The 15,069-nt window shown below is 41.3% G+C and overlaps 1 protein-coding gene across 1 annotated transcript in view; it reads left to right on the top strand.

Moving 5' to 3' along the window:
* Positions 1–73: 73 nt before the first annotated feature.
* The window catches only part of mep1bb (meprin A subunit beta b), a 44,144-nt gene continuing 29,148 nt past the window's right edge, over positions 74–15,069 (top strand). The window contains exons 1-7 of the mRNA XM_079612077.1: positions 74–337; positions 546–564; positions 661–708; positions 816–859; positions 1,005–1,083; positions 5,131–5,248; positions 5,370–5,548. Coding sequence (XP_079468203.1) covers positions 164–337; positions 546–564; positions 661–708; positions 816–859; positions 1,005–1,083; positions 5,131–5,248; positions 5,370–5,548 — 661 coding nt within the window. The 5' untranslated portion in view covers positions 74–163. The remainder of the gene's footprint in view (positions 338–545; positions 565–660; positions 709–815; positions 860–1,004; positions 1,084–5,130; positions 5,249–5,369; positions 5,549–15,069) is intronic.

Below are 15,069 nucleotides of genomic sequence, written 5' to 3' on the forward strand. Positions count from 1 at the left end.
TTGCAATGCTGTTATCTCTTAAAGTACATACTTCACTCATCTCGTTTCTGATCAGATCTAACATAACTCTATTATCAGATTTGATTTTGAAAAGAGAACCAATCAGATGAACTTGTAACATTTACTGCTCTGTCAATTATTGATCTGCTGTTACTGGTCCATCATGCTAGCTTTGCACTTTTTATCATTTTTATGCATCTTTTACAACATTGTTGGGCTGATATCAGATCAAAATTCCTCTGTCAGTCGTTCTGTGCTTCATAGCTCAAGCATGTTTCGCATGTTTCTGGTTCTTTTGCATATCTTATGTCTCTTTGGCTGTCAAGGTAGATGTGAGGTGAGCGACTCTTTTACACATATCAATCATGTTTTAATGGATATTTCAGTTTTGTGCTACCAAACAGAACAACTATAGTTTTATTCTAAAGTAATTTGGCATGTATCAATGTGAAGTATTGGTTGTCACCTAAAAAGTCTTGTGTATATGACAATTGATATTTCACCGCATATTTTGAATGATGTCTCTTATCATGTTTTGCCGATAGGCAACACAACGAGTGATTGGTAAGTGTGCTTTCTTCCTCTCTTCTTTGCTGAGAAAGTATTTTAATGTACATAATGTAAAAACTATGCCTAACTGCATTGGCATTGATTTGGCAGAATATAATGTAGATGGCGGAAAAGAAGATCTGTTTGATGTTAATGAAGGTAAGGTCATCATTAGGTCTATAAGTGTTTGTTTTGCTTTGCATGATGGTCAGTCTCATTGACTATGGCCTTTCTGTCTCGTCTTGTCTTGTTTGTCATGTTTTCAGATGCGGGTCTTGATCTTTTCGAGGGAGATATTTTATATGATGAGGTAACTTATTTGAGCTGAAAAACAAATACAATCTGTTTGTGAGTGGTTTGCTGCTCTTATAGCATTACTGCTGTATGTGTGAATAAAAATAATTCAGCAGTGAATTGAACATGTGACAGAATGTGACGTCCTGTTTCTGTCTCAGAAATGGGGGAGAAATTCTATAATCGGGGATGAATACAGATGGCCAACAACTATTCCTTATTACTTTGAGGATGATTTGGGTGAGTTTCTTAGTCCATTTTTTTATACAGATACAGTATCACAAATACAGTAAAACAGTACAACAATAAAATAATAATAAAATATAAAATGATTTCTATTGTAATATTTAAAATTTAGTTTATTCCTGTGATCAAAATGAATTTTCAGCATCATTACTCCAGTCTTCAGTGTCACATGATCCTTCAGAAATGATTCTAATATGATGATTTCCTGCTATCAATGTTGAAAGCAGTTGTGCGGCTTTATATTTTTGAGGAAACTGTGATATATTTTTTCATGAATTGAAAATGAGCAGCATTTATTAAAAAAAGTCTTGGCACTTTTGAGCAATCTCAATGCAATTTTAATGCAATATAAAAGGGTTAGTTCACCCAAAAATGAAAATTCTGTCATTACTCACCCTGTGACCCTCATGTGGTTTAAAACCCATAAGTCTTTCGTTTCATCTTCACAACACAAATGAAGATCTTTTAGATGAAATCTGAGCGCTTCTGTCCCTCCATTGACAGCTACACAACTGACACGTTGATGCTTCAAAAAGTTCATAAAGAGATCGTAACTAATCCATATGATTTGAGTGGTTTAGTACAAATCTTCTGAAGAGACACGATCGCTTAATAAAATAAACAGATTAAATGTGGGCTTTTATTCACATATAAACATTGATTACCAAAAAATAACAGAAGCTCAAACGAACCTACTTGACCCGCGAGAACAGTCTCTTAGGGTGTGTTCACACTTGGCACGTTTGGTTTGATTAAAACGAATCCTGGTGCGATTGCTCTGTTAGTGTGGTTCCTGATGAGGCGGTAACCCCCTGGCTTCACTATCTTCAGAGCCGACAGGTCAGTCAAACTATCCCACATATCTAAAGGAGGGGGTATTTCTCTCATGGCAAATCAGCGCTGGTGTAACAATTCAACAATCCTTCACCGTCACTGCTCTCCCGATCTTGAATTCATCAGTTTGAAATGCAGACCATATTACCTCCCTAGAGAATTCACTTCAATTATACTAATCGCCGTTTACGTTCCACCACAAGCTAACGCTAACACAGCCATTAGCGATCTCTCCCAACACATCTCGTCTGTGGAAAACTCCAACCCTGATACGTCTGTCATCGTGTTAGGGGATTTCAACCACACAAACATGTCATCCGAACTCCCAAACTACAAGCAACAAGTCACTTGCCACAGCAAAGAAAGCAAAACACTGGATCACTGCTACATCTCAGTTTCAGATGCTTACCGGGCATTCCCTGGGCTCCTCTGGGGAGGTCTGACCATGCTGTGTTGCAGTACAGACAAAAGCTTAAAGGAACACTCCACCGTTTTTTAAAATGGGGCTTATTCGCAGTCTTTCCTACATTTAGATAGGTGGGTAAATGCATTTTTGTCTCAGTGCATGCATTGTTTTAGTTTGGCAGGGTCGCCACTAGCTTAGCTTAGCATAATGAATGGAATCCTTTGTTGCCAGCTAGCATGTCCTGAGTAAAAGTGATAACCCCCCCCCCAAAAAAAACCTCCTAATTACTTCTTGTGGTCTGCGTATTCACAACGAGTACAAATGGCGTTGCAGATTAAGACTAGGCGATTTCCTAGGCAGATATTGACTTGGGACTATATTAGGGTGAAGCACAGGTAAGAACTGCTAACGTTAATTGGAAATCCCACAACTTCCGTCAACATACCGGCATGAATAGATTAGTAGCTGGCTATTTTTCCTACAGTAGACATAGTAAATGGCGATGAACATGGCTGATTTTGTGAGAGACGAAGAGGGTGACTAAGACAGTCAAGATACCTCTATGAACCAGAGTTTTCAGAAGAGGAGCTGCGTGCTTTGGAAATAGAACGACAGGAGGAGGAGGTTGCGATCGCTCTACAGCCTGAGGACGTGAGGATGAGAGCCAACACAAACTGGTGGTGTGAGTGTGGAGAATATGCCGACTGAAATAAACTCAACACAATCCAAAAGCGAAGATACTCGGTGCAGGTCACGCCGGTAAGTTGACGGAAGTTGTGGGATTTCATGTGTTGCGTGATATCTCTCCCAAGTAGCAGTGCTTCGCCCTAATATAATCCCAAGTCAATATCTGCCTAGGAAATCTGCATCGCTCTTTGTACTGCGTTGTGAATACGCAGACCACGAGAAATAATTAGTTTTTTTTTTCCCACTTTTACTCAGGACAAGCTACCTGGCAACATCTATGATGTCACAAGATCCGACCCTGAAAAGGACAGAAAGCATGCCTGTTTTTTCTCATCAAAGTCACGATGTTGCCCATCACAGTTCGGTACAGGCATCAGAACAGCGTCTCCTCGTAGCAGATTTGTGTGTGTGACGGGTGGGATTCCTGCCGCTGTTTTGACTCCTTTAAGCCAGGGACACACCAAGCCCACGGTTTTTTAACTTTGGCCAACTTATTTTTTTCGGTATGTTCCGCATGTTATCTTTAGGTTCTGGACCAAACTAACCAAGCTAAACGAACTACAAGTGTAAACACACCCTTATTGTAGCTACATTTACCTGGCCCTATACATGACGTTGAACAACTTTACATGTCAGTCAGATGACCTCTTCCTGTCTAACCCAGATTTAAAAAAATGCATTATAGTATATTTGTATAGACCTTATGCGCCAGAGAGTCGAGGGCGCAGCCATCTTTAGAATATTGTCTTTGAACTTCCGGTTTCTGCGGTCGCTCTTTGTATCTCTACGGCATTGCTGTCCAGGAGTAAATAGCTTTTGAAGTGGGTTTACATAATGTAAAGTTAATGAAAGTTATCATATGGATTGTAATGTTTAAAGCAGATGTCTTAAAGGGGTCATGACATGTTTTTTTTTATTTTATTATTATGTTCCCTTAGGTGCAATTATAGTATTACTATAGTTTTTTTTACAAAAAACTTTTTTAAATGTAGTGATTTATGACCTTTTCCCACCCTGTTTCTCATCCTCTGATTCAAACAGTCTGTTTTGGGGGTGTTTCCCCTTTAAGAGTTCAGTGTTAACGCCCACTATTATGATTGGCTAACGTGATTGCCCTATGCATCAATTATTAACACCCCCAGCCAGAACATTTGCAGATTCGGTGTATTTAAAAAGTAGTTTAAAGTTTTAAATACATTACTTACAGTTTGCGTCGTCGTTGTTGAGCCCAGAATAGTCGGCACGGACTTATCTTTGAGCAACAGTTTTCTGGCAAAGCCAGCATCATTTTGGGATTTGTTCTCAAAACAGTCATCCTTCAAATGTATAGAACAAACGCTTAAACTAACACTGCCGTGACTGAGACGTCCGCAAAAAATAAAGTGCATCCATTTTTCCCTGACGACTGGATCTTTCGCAGCGTATTTAAAGATGTTGTTTGTCCACAGCCAGGAACAGCACATCTGCGTGGCTTCGTAATTTCCCTGTACACAGACCCACTCGCTGTCCGGCGTCGACTGAACACTTGTGAGGCGCGCAGCGCGACAATGATACGAAATGAGCGTAGTTGCCTTGCGCTTTAAGCGTAGTTGTCTTGTGCTGGAGGCGGTCATATGCAAACGCTGGTACGTCACTTCGTACCGTGACGTCACTTCTTACCATGGATCCAGAACGAGCTGTATTTAGAGCTTGATTAAATAAATGATTCGTTTATAATGGGGAGGAAGTCTTAAGCTATGAAACTTGCAGGACGTTTTCATGGTACAAAGACTTCTTATATACCAAAAGATCAAGGCAAATTTGGTTTCTCATGTCATGACCCCTTTAACAAATATCAGTGGACTGGGAAGATTTGAAAACGAGCCGTTTATTCATAAATATCGCTGTGAGAATACAGACCGGAAGACAAAAGACAACGAGCGCAGCGCTGACAAGGGCTGCATAAAGTCGTACTAATAACATACTCAAGTACATTTTTAATACATTTGATAGTACATCCTTTTCACTTGGGAAGTCATTGAAGTGGCCGTAATGTTTGCCATTACATTGGTAATGTTGCCAGTCAAGGCTATGCCATACTAATTAGGCCCTAACAAATCAATTTCTCTGGACAGATATGAATGCAAAAGGGGTTATCCTGAAGGCCTTTGAACAGTATCGGTTGAAGTCATGTATCGACTACACACCATGGAGTGGAGAAGAAAACTATATCTCTGTGTTTAAAGGCAACGGGTGAGCAACTAAATACTTATATACATGCTGCTCCACACAATATGAGCTGTGTAGGAACCATGCTAAAATATGATATATATATATATACATACTGTGTGTTTGTGTGTGTGTGTGTGTGTAGCTGCTTTTCATCAGTTGGGAACCGGCGAGTTGGCAAACAAAGGCTGTCCATTGGCAGCGGATGTGACCGTATCGCCACCATTGAGCATGAGTTTCTCCATGCATTAGGCTTCTGGCATGAGCAATCCCGCTCTGACCGTGATGACTATGTCTCCATCATCTGGGACCGCATTTCAGAAGGTATTTTTCGATTCAATATATCCTATGCATGTTTGATACATGAATAAACCCTGAGAAACTGTACAGACTCTGAAATCTATCCCTCGGTTACACTTTATTTCGATAGTCCACTTCAGACATTCTATTAACTATAAGTAGCTTTTCAACTACAAGTCAACTAACTCTCATTTGAGTATTACTAGACTGTTAGGTTAGGGTTAGGTGTTAGGGTTCGGGTTAGGAGAATTAGTTGACTTGTAGTTGCCGAGTTACTTATAGTCAGTAGAATGTCTGTTGGGGGACCAACAAAATAAAGTGCTGGCAGATATTAAGCAGACAGTCTACTAATACTCTCTAATGACACTTAGTTGACAAGTTACTTATAGTTCATAGAATGTCTAAAGTAGACTATCGAAATAAAGTGTTACCCTATCTATCTATCTATCATTTTACATTTATGCATTTGGCAGACGCTTTTATCCAAAGCAACTTACATTGCGTTATCCTATACATTTATACATAGGTATGTGCAATCCCCTGGGATCGAACCCACCTTGCGTTATTAACGCAATGCTCTTACCACTGAGCTACAGGAAAGCTATCATCTGTCTGTCTGTCTGTCTGTCTGTCTGTCTATCTATCTATCAACACTGGGGAAGTATGGTAGTTATATAGAATAGAGTGGGGCTGGTGATGTCCTCCTCTGCGGGGTAGAGGGTGAATGCCGATCCGTTGTTCACACCAGCAGCACCGAGGACCGTTCAAGGACAGTTGTGCCTTGGACCGCTCGCTAAGGCTGGTGTGGAAAAATACTCAGAGTTAGTGGTCCGGATAGTGTGTGAGGCACGCCAGGTCTAAATAGTCCCTTGTGTTTTCGTCACGGAGAAATCTCCTCGCTCCAAAACAGAGCAGGCGGACAGCTGGCAAGTCCATAGTGAAACAAAAAGAAAAAACAGCGCAAAAAAAAATGTGTATTAGGTCTGGTATTCTTGGTGGCTGTAATGACAAAGGAGTACAAACAAACGGCCTTTTAATAATAAATCATAGAGGAAACATGCAGGAGAACAGAATAAATCAACCACATCCAACATAAATGATACCAGACATTGAACAGAGGAAATTAAGGGTAATACAAAGAGATAACAAGGTAACTAAATGAACAACAGGTGAACATAATGGATTCAGAAACCATAGAAACTAACTAGCAAACAGAACTCAGGCAAAGCACAACAGGGAACAGAATGAAAATGAAATAAAAACAGAACAGAACGAGACCGTTAGAGAAACAATAGAGCATGTAATGATAAATGAAAAAAAAGAAAAGTAACTTAAAGGGATAGTTCACTTTAAAATTAAAATTCTGTCATCATTTACTCACCCTCAAGTTGTTTCAAACCTGTATTAATTTATTTCTTCTGCTGAACACAAAAAAAGATATTTTGAAGAATGTCAGTAACCAAACAGTAGTCTGTACCCATTGACTTCCATAGTAGGAAAAAAAAATACTATGGAAGTCAATGGGTACAGACTACTGTTTGGTTACTGACATTCTTCAAAATATCTTTCTTTGTGTTCAGCAGAAGAAATAAATGAATACAGGTTTAAAACAACTTGAGGGTGAGTAAATGATGACAGAATTTTAATTTTAAAGTGAACTATCCCTTTAAGGAAGTAAGAAACATGGGTGAAGAAGCATTCAATATCGTCAAGGACACATGGATTAAACGCAGGTTAAGAAACTAACCTCAAAGAAACAAAACAATTCAATTCAATTCAAGTTTATTTGTATAGCGCTTTTCACAATACATATTGTTTCAAAGCAGCTTTACAGAAAATGCATTTCAAAAATATACATACAAAAATAGTTAGTTAATCATAAAATTTAGGGCATAACATATCGCCGGCGTTGGGTCGTCTCTTCACAGGCGTCGAGTCGTCTCATCACAGGCGTTGGGGCATCTGAAGTCTCCATGAGAGGCTGGATACATAACTGGAGCTGACGAACTCTATTTGAGTTATAGGGACAGGCGTCCCCAGATAACAACAAAAAAAGGCAGATGGGAAATAATTAGCGTAGCTGCTGTTCATAATATGAATGCATTTGATCTGATTTAACTGTAGTATAAAAGGTATGAGATGCATCATGTGAATGCTTGGCTAAAGAGATGCGTCTTTAATCTAGTTTTAAACTGGGAGAGCGAGTCTGAACCTCGGACAATATCAGGAAGGCTATTCCAGAGTTTAGGAGCTAGATGTGAAAACGCCCTCCCTCCTTTAGTGGACTTAGATATCCTAGGTACGACCAGAAGCCTCGAATTTAGCGATCTTAAAGAGCGCGATGGATTATATGGCGATAGAAGATCTCTTAAATACACAGGAGCTAAACCATTTAGGGCTTTATAAGTCAGTAACAATACTTTGTAATTGATACGGAACTTAATAGGTAACCAGTGTAGAGATGATAAAATTGGTGTTATATGATCATATTTTCTTGACCTAGTAAGAACTCTAGCAGCTGCATTTTGGACTAACTGTAGCTTGTTTACGGAGGATGCAGGACAACCAGCTAATAAAGCATTACAGTAATCTAGTCTCGAGGTCATGAATGCATGAACTAACTTTTCTGCATCAGAAACAGAGAGCATATTACGTAGCTTAGCAATGTTTCTAAGGTGGAAAAAGGCTGTTCTTGTGACATTTGAAATATGATTTTCAAAAGACAAGTTGCGGTCTAGTATGACACCCAGGTCTTTTACTGTAGAGGATAAAGTAACAGGACGTCCATCTAGATTAAGGCCACATTTACACATAGCCGGGTATTTAGAGAAACGAATATTTCTCCCCCTCCGTTTTCAATAATAACATCGTGCACACAACCCGCATAAATACACCGTCGAGCGCCTTTATAACTATGCTAAACCTATGGGCGGCAGTGTAGGGAGAAGGATAAAGCCATGCAAGCCAATCAGAATCCTCAGAATCGACAAGAGAGAACCTAAAACCCCGTTTCTCCCAGTTGACACGACAACATATAACCGGCGTTTTCAGAAATCTCCACTTTGGCCGGAGTTTTTAGAAATAATCGTTTTCTGGGATAAAAACGGCGTTTTCATGTAAATGACAGGCCAAAACGCAGAGAAATATCTGCGTTTTCCCATCGTGTAAACGGGGCCTAAGGTTGTATTGTAAGAGGTTTTGTGGGCAGTTTTTTGGACCAATCAGTAATACCTCCGTTTTATCTGAATTTAATAGAAGAAAATTACACGTCATCCAATATTTTATATCTTTAACACACTCTGTCATTTTAGATAATTTAGTGTTATTGTAATGAATAGATTTCACCGGAGGCAAGATGTAGCGAACCCAAATGCAACTTTAATTATAAACATAAGACCAAACATAAAACAAAGGCTGGAAACCAGAACAAGCGACAGGAAACATTCAATACTAGACAAAGACACAGGGCAAACATGAGGGCTTAAATACACAAGACTAACGACAAGACAAGGGACACCTGTGAACAATAATCAGACTATTAACCAATGACAAGACACATGGCAGGATCACATGACAAACGGAAATCACATGACAAGACAAGAACCAAGAACAAGAAACAAAACCCAAACCGTGACATAGCCCCCCCCTTTATGGGCGGCTCCTGACGCCCAACATAACAAAAGGCAATAGTTCAGGAGGGTGGTGCAGTGGAGGCGGTCTTGGGGGAGGGACGGAGGGCCAGGAGTGTGGGCGGACCTGGGCCGTGAAGGTGACCAGGGTGGATCAGGCGACCAGGGCGGATCAGGCTGTGCAGGTGACCAGGTCGGATCAGGCTGTGCAGGTGACCAGGGCAGAGACGACCCTTCAGGCGGCCAGGGCGGAGACGACCCTTCAGGCGGCCAGGGCGGAGCAGGACGTGGGCGTGGCCACGGCGGAGCAGTCGAACCCTCGGGCGTCCAGGGCGGAGCTGTTGGACCCTCGGGCGTCCAGGGCGGAGCTGTTGGACCCTCGGGCGTCCAGGGCGGAGCTGTTGGACCCTCGGGCGTCCAGGGCGGAGCAGGCTGTGGGCGTGACCACGGCGGAGCAGGCTGTGGGCGTGACCACGGCGGAGCAGTAGGACCTTCGGGCGGCCACGGCGGAGAAGACCCTTCGGGCGGCCACGGCGGTGAAGACCCTTCGGGCGGCCACGGCGGTGAAGACCCTTCGGCCGGCCACGGCGGTGAAGACCCTTCGGCCGGCCACGGCGGTGAAGACCCTTCGGGCGGCCACGGCGGTGAAGACCCTTCGGGCGGCCATGGCGATGAGGGATTGCCCCCCAAAAAAATGTTCTTGGGGAGAACAGACACCAGCTCAGGAACAGACAGCATGGCGGCAGCCATCTTGTCCGGAGACACTGGCTCGGCGGACGGAACCAGCGGCGAAGGAAGCTCTGGGCTGGACGGGACCAGCGGTGGAGGGGTCTCTGGGCTGGACGGAACCAGCGGCGAAGGAAGCTCTGGGCTGGACGGGACCAGCGGCGAAGGAAGCTCTGGGCTGGACGGGACCAGCGGCGCAGGATCAGCGGGCTCTGGCGCAGGATCAGCGGGCTCTGGCGCAGGATCAGCGGGCTCTGGCGCAGGATCAGCGGGCTCTGGATCGGCAGGACTGACGTGAAGCTCTGGCTCGGCAGGACTGACGTGAAGAACAGGTTTGGCAGAACGAGACCCTGGGTTGTGTTTGCTAGCAGCCCTTCTGGCCGATCGCACAGACGCCAGCGGTGGGTCTGTCATGCTGGATAGCAATCTTGGACGTCCAGAGTCCGATCTGGTGGCCGGTCTGAGGGCTGGCGTGACGTGAAGAAACTCAAGCTCAGCGGGACTGACGTGAAGCTCGGCAGGACTGACGTGAAGCTCTGGCTCAGAGGATACCGTGGGCTTGCGGGGCTCCTCATCCGCAAAGCCTACAGTGCACGACGAGCCGCTCCACATCAGGGCAAAGTCAATATACTCCACCAGAGTGTTACGAGGGGTATTGGCTGGCATGAGCTGGTAAAGTGGTTCATTGAGTCCATGGCGGAACATGTCCTTTAACACAGCATCATTGAAACCCTCCCCATGGCAAAGCTCACAGAATTCCTTAACGTAATCCTCGACTGGACGGTTTCCCTGGCTGAGGCGGAAGAGGCGGATTGCTGGGTCCATGATGTGGTCTAGTATTCTGTAATGAATAGATTTCACCGGAGGCAAGATGTAGCGAACCCAAATGCAACTTTAATTATAAACATAAGACCAAACATAAAACAAAGGCTGGAAACCAGAACAAGCGACAGGAAACATTCAATACTAGACAAAGACACAGGGCAAACATGAGGGCTTAAATACGCAAGACTAACGACAAGACAAGGGACACCTGTGAACAATAATCAGACTATTAACCAATGACAAGACACATGGCAGGATCACATGACAAACGGAAATCACATGACAAGACAAGAACCAAGAACAAGAAACAAAACCCAAACCGTGACAGTTATCATCTGGTCTTGATGAAATATATAATTGAGTGTCATCAGCATAACAGTGGAAACTTATTCCATGTTTTCTTATAATATTACCAAGTGGCAGCATATAAATTGAGAATAGCAGGGGGCCTAATACAGATCCCTGCGGCACTCCATAATTTACTGACGTTATCTTTGATTTTTCCCCATTTAAATGGACAAAATGGTAACGGTCTGATAGGTACGATTTAAACCAGCTTAATGCCTGTCCCTGAACACCAGTGTAATTTTGAAGTCGATCTAAGAGTATTTTATGATCTATAGTGTCAAACGCAGCACTAAGATCGAGTAAAACTAGTATTGAGATACAGCCTTGGTCAGAAGCTAAAAGTAAATCATTTGTAATTTTAACGAGCGCAGTTTCTGTGCTATGATGTGGCCTGAATCCTGACTGAAATTTTTCATAGATATCGTTTTCTTGCAAGAAAGAGCACAGTTGAGCGGACACAACTTTCTCTAGTATTTTAGACATAAATGGAAGATTTGAAATGGGTCTGTAATTTGCTAGGTTATTTGGATCTAATTGTGGTTTCTTAATAAGAGGTTTTATAACTGCCAGTTTAAATGTTTTTGGAACGTGACCTAAAGATAGAGACGAGTTAATAATATTGAGAAGAGGCTCTTCCACTAAAGGTAACACTTCTTTCAGTAGTTTAGTGGGTATTGGATCTAATAAACATGTTGTTGGTTTAGATGCAGTGATAAGTTTATTTAGCTCTTCCTGTCCTATAGTTGTAAAGCGCTGTAGTTGTTCTTGAGGGGCGATATTTGAGGCTGAATCATACCCAGCTAACAAAATTATGTTCTGAGAACGTTGTGGGAACGTTGATTTGAAATGTTCTAAAAACGTTGAAATGTCCAGTTTGCTTAACGTTGCTGGAATGGTTTCTTAACCCCCTGGGGTCTGAGGGGTGTTTGGGGCCCTTGAGAGGTTTTGACATGCCCTGACATTTGTGCTTATTTCAGCTACTTACAACATACCTTTGGCCAACACATAATTATGCTGTATTGTAGCACAAACTCTGCTACAATAATATGTGAGCAAAATGGAAGTTACATGTTTGCATTTTATAGAAAAAAAATATTATGCGTGGTTAGTAAGTTTGGGGAAAAAAATTGTCACTGCAATGAGCCCATATAACTCATACTGAATAGTTTGGCACAAGACTTTTGAGTTACCATTCTTGTAGGCTAGAATGTTTACTACAAAATGATGTGAAAATCATTCTGATCACTCTTTCACAAAACAACAATATAATGATTTAAACTTTGCAAGTCAGTTTTTGTGCCAGCACTGCTTTATGCGTAGGGGTGTTGATGGCCATGAATATGAATGAGGGGAGACAATAGACACTCCCCCAATGGCTAATGCCCCATCAAGGTGCTGTGAGGCAGAGAGGAGAATCTGAGAATGAGAGGACAAACAAAGGTTTTGTTTTTTAATCTGTTTTTATTGTAATTCCTCTATGTGGAGGAACTAAATGTTGTGCCTCACAAGACCACAGTGCTACCGTACATATATAAACATATAGTACCAGTCAAACGTTTGGACACATTACCATTTTTAATATTTTTAATATTTTTGGAAGATGGCTGCATTTATTTGATAAAAAATACAGAAACAACAGTAATATTGTGAAATATTATTACAATTTAAAATAATGATTTTCTATTTTAATATACTTTAAAATATAATTTATTTCTTTGATCAAAGCTGAATTTTCAGCATCCTTACTCCAGTCTTCAGTGTCACATGATCCTTCAGAAATCATTCTAATATCATGATTTGATAATCAGGTATTATCAATGTTGGAAAAACAGTTATTATTATTATTATTAAAAAGAAAAGCATTTATTCAAAATAGAAATCTTTCCTAACAATATAACTTAACACATCCTTTAAAAAAAAGAAAGAAAGGTAGTGTATACTGTTACAAACAGACTCATGGGCGAATGTGAGTAAACAGAGGTCACTTGCGGTCCAGTTTCCCGGGCAGGAATCACGCAGTCTGTGCAACCATGTCAACATCAGTCTCGGTTTTCCATGACAGGGTGGACTTGGACCTGTTGCTTGTTTGCCATGGCTCTCTTCGGGACCGGTGCTTGGACATGTTCATTGTCACATCTGTTGATAACACAATCAAAGAAACTGTATTATTATCGTTATCAATCACTATGGCCATGGATTAAGAAAAAGACAACCGATTTTGTAATTTCACACAAGAATAGGTAGGCCCTACTTGTATATTATGACGAGTATATTTTGTATATTGTAAACACAATTACATTTCATCAGTAAAATATTACGTCTGTGCACTTACCATCATTCTCGATTGAGAACTGAACGACACCTGCGTCCTCTGCGGTGCTGGAGAAGGAGAGCGTGATGCAGACACATTCCTAAAAAAATAAAAACAACTGTGTTAGCATACATTATACAAAGATGGGCGATTAATGGGTATGGACGCACAATGCATGTAGTCTATATATCTGTTGACGGGCCATAGGACGGAGAAATATCTATTTATGGGCCATAGATGCGTCACCGCGAGCTGTTGATGGCCATTATCTGCGCACGCATTTACAGCATTTCAAACATTTACACCTGCATTCACAATCATCTGTGGCAATATTTTAGCGTGTGTCATAGGCTAACCAAAACCGAACATTTATATATAAAAATATAATGTCTAGTATTTAGACAGTAGGCCTATCACATTTTACCGGAGGCTGAAATATATTTGCACGAAATCATATTTACACCTAAGCAGATATTCGCAAAAGTCTGTATTTTTAGCATGATAATCAGTGTCATAAGCTAATCAAAACGGATTGGAATATAATACAAATATGTTTAGAGAGTAATATCACATTGAAACACGACCATATACGAATGTTAGGGATATTGTAAGGCAATCTTTCCTGTAAGATGTCAAAAGCTAACCAAAACTAAGCAAAATATAGTCTGAAAATTCACATGAGTTCTATATAATCAGAAAAGAATTATATAAACACTAAACAACTTACTCGAACTTGTATCCTCTGTGGGATCAATTCGCTCTTGAAAATGCAGCCGTTCTCCGTCTGAGATGCAACCGTTTCTCTGAGGAAAAGGTGAACTCTTCCTCGCTGTCCAGAATCATCTGAAGAGAGACTTTACCGGAGAAGCGTGCCATCCTCAAAACGCGATGAACTATCCGTGATTCTGACGAGAAACTGCGTGTTTTCATGGCAATGATCGGAGGGCGTGTGCGAGGCGTATAGATCACCTCAACTATTAGCATGTGAATAGCGCTGGGGGGTGTGGCGGCATCAGCTCATTAAAAATAATGAAGGGAGAACTAAAAACTGCGCCTCTCCTTGGTTTCAAACGGATTACATAAACTAAGAATATGTGTTTTTTAATATAAATTACTTCATTTAAAAGAAGATAATTCTAGCTTCATAAAGACATATCTCTCATTCCTGAGTGACAAGTATTCGCTGAGTTACAGTTCATTTTCGGACGCGTTTCAGAATGGACTTCCCTGACAGAGAGAAGGCAGAACTCGCATCATGTTTATTTTTCTTTATTTGGCGAAAGACACAACACTTTGTTTTTATTGTGAGTATACACAAAAAAAATAGAAACTTAACTGGATCGAATGATGTAAAACACTTAAATGTAAGATCAAAACCAACAAAGTATTTTGAATCTCTTTTGCACTGATAAGAAAAAAAGCGAGCAGATCACGCCGGCGTGATTGCCGACCCCAGGGGGTTAATGTTAGCAAAACATTGCTGGAACGTTAGCATAATGTTGCTGGAACGTTATCTTAAGGTTAGCATAACGTTGCTGGAACATTAGCATAACGTTGCTGGAACGTTAGCATAACTATGCACTTTTGTTAACTCACTCAAGAGGCCCACAAAAATGATTGTCGTTGCTTGATAAACTTAAGGTTGAGCCACTGTAGTCACTTGGACTATTTTAACATGTCTTTACTAACTTTCTGGGCCGGCAGAA

This window comes from Phoxinus phoxinus (assembly GCF_949152265.1).
Source record: "Phoxinus phoxinus genome assembly, chromosome: 5".
In the NCBI taxonomy this organism is placed as follows: Eukaryota; Metazoa; Chordata; class Actinopteri; order Cypriniformes; family Leuciscidae; genus Phoxinus; species Phoxinus phoxinus.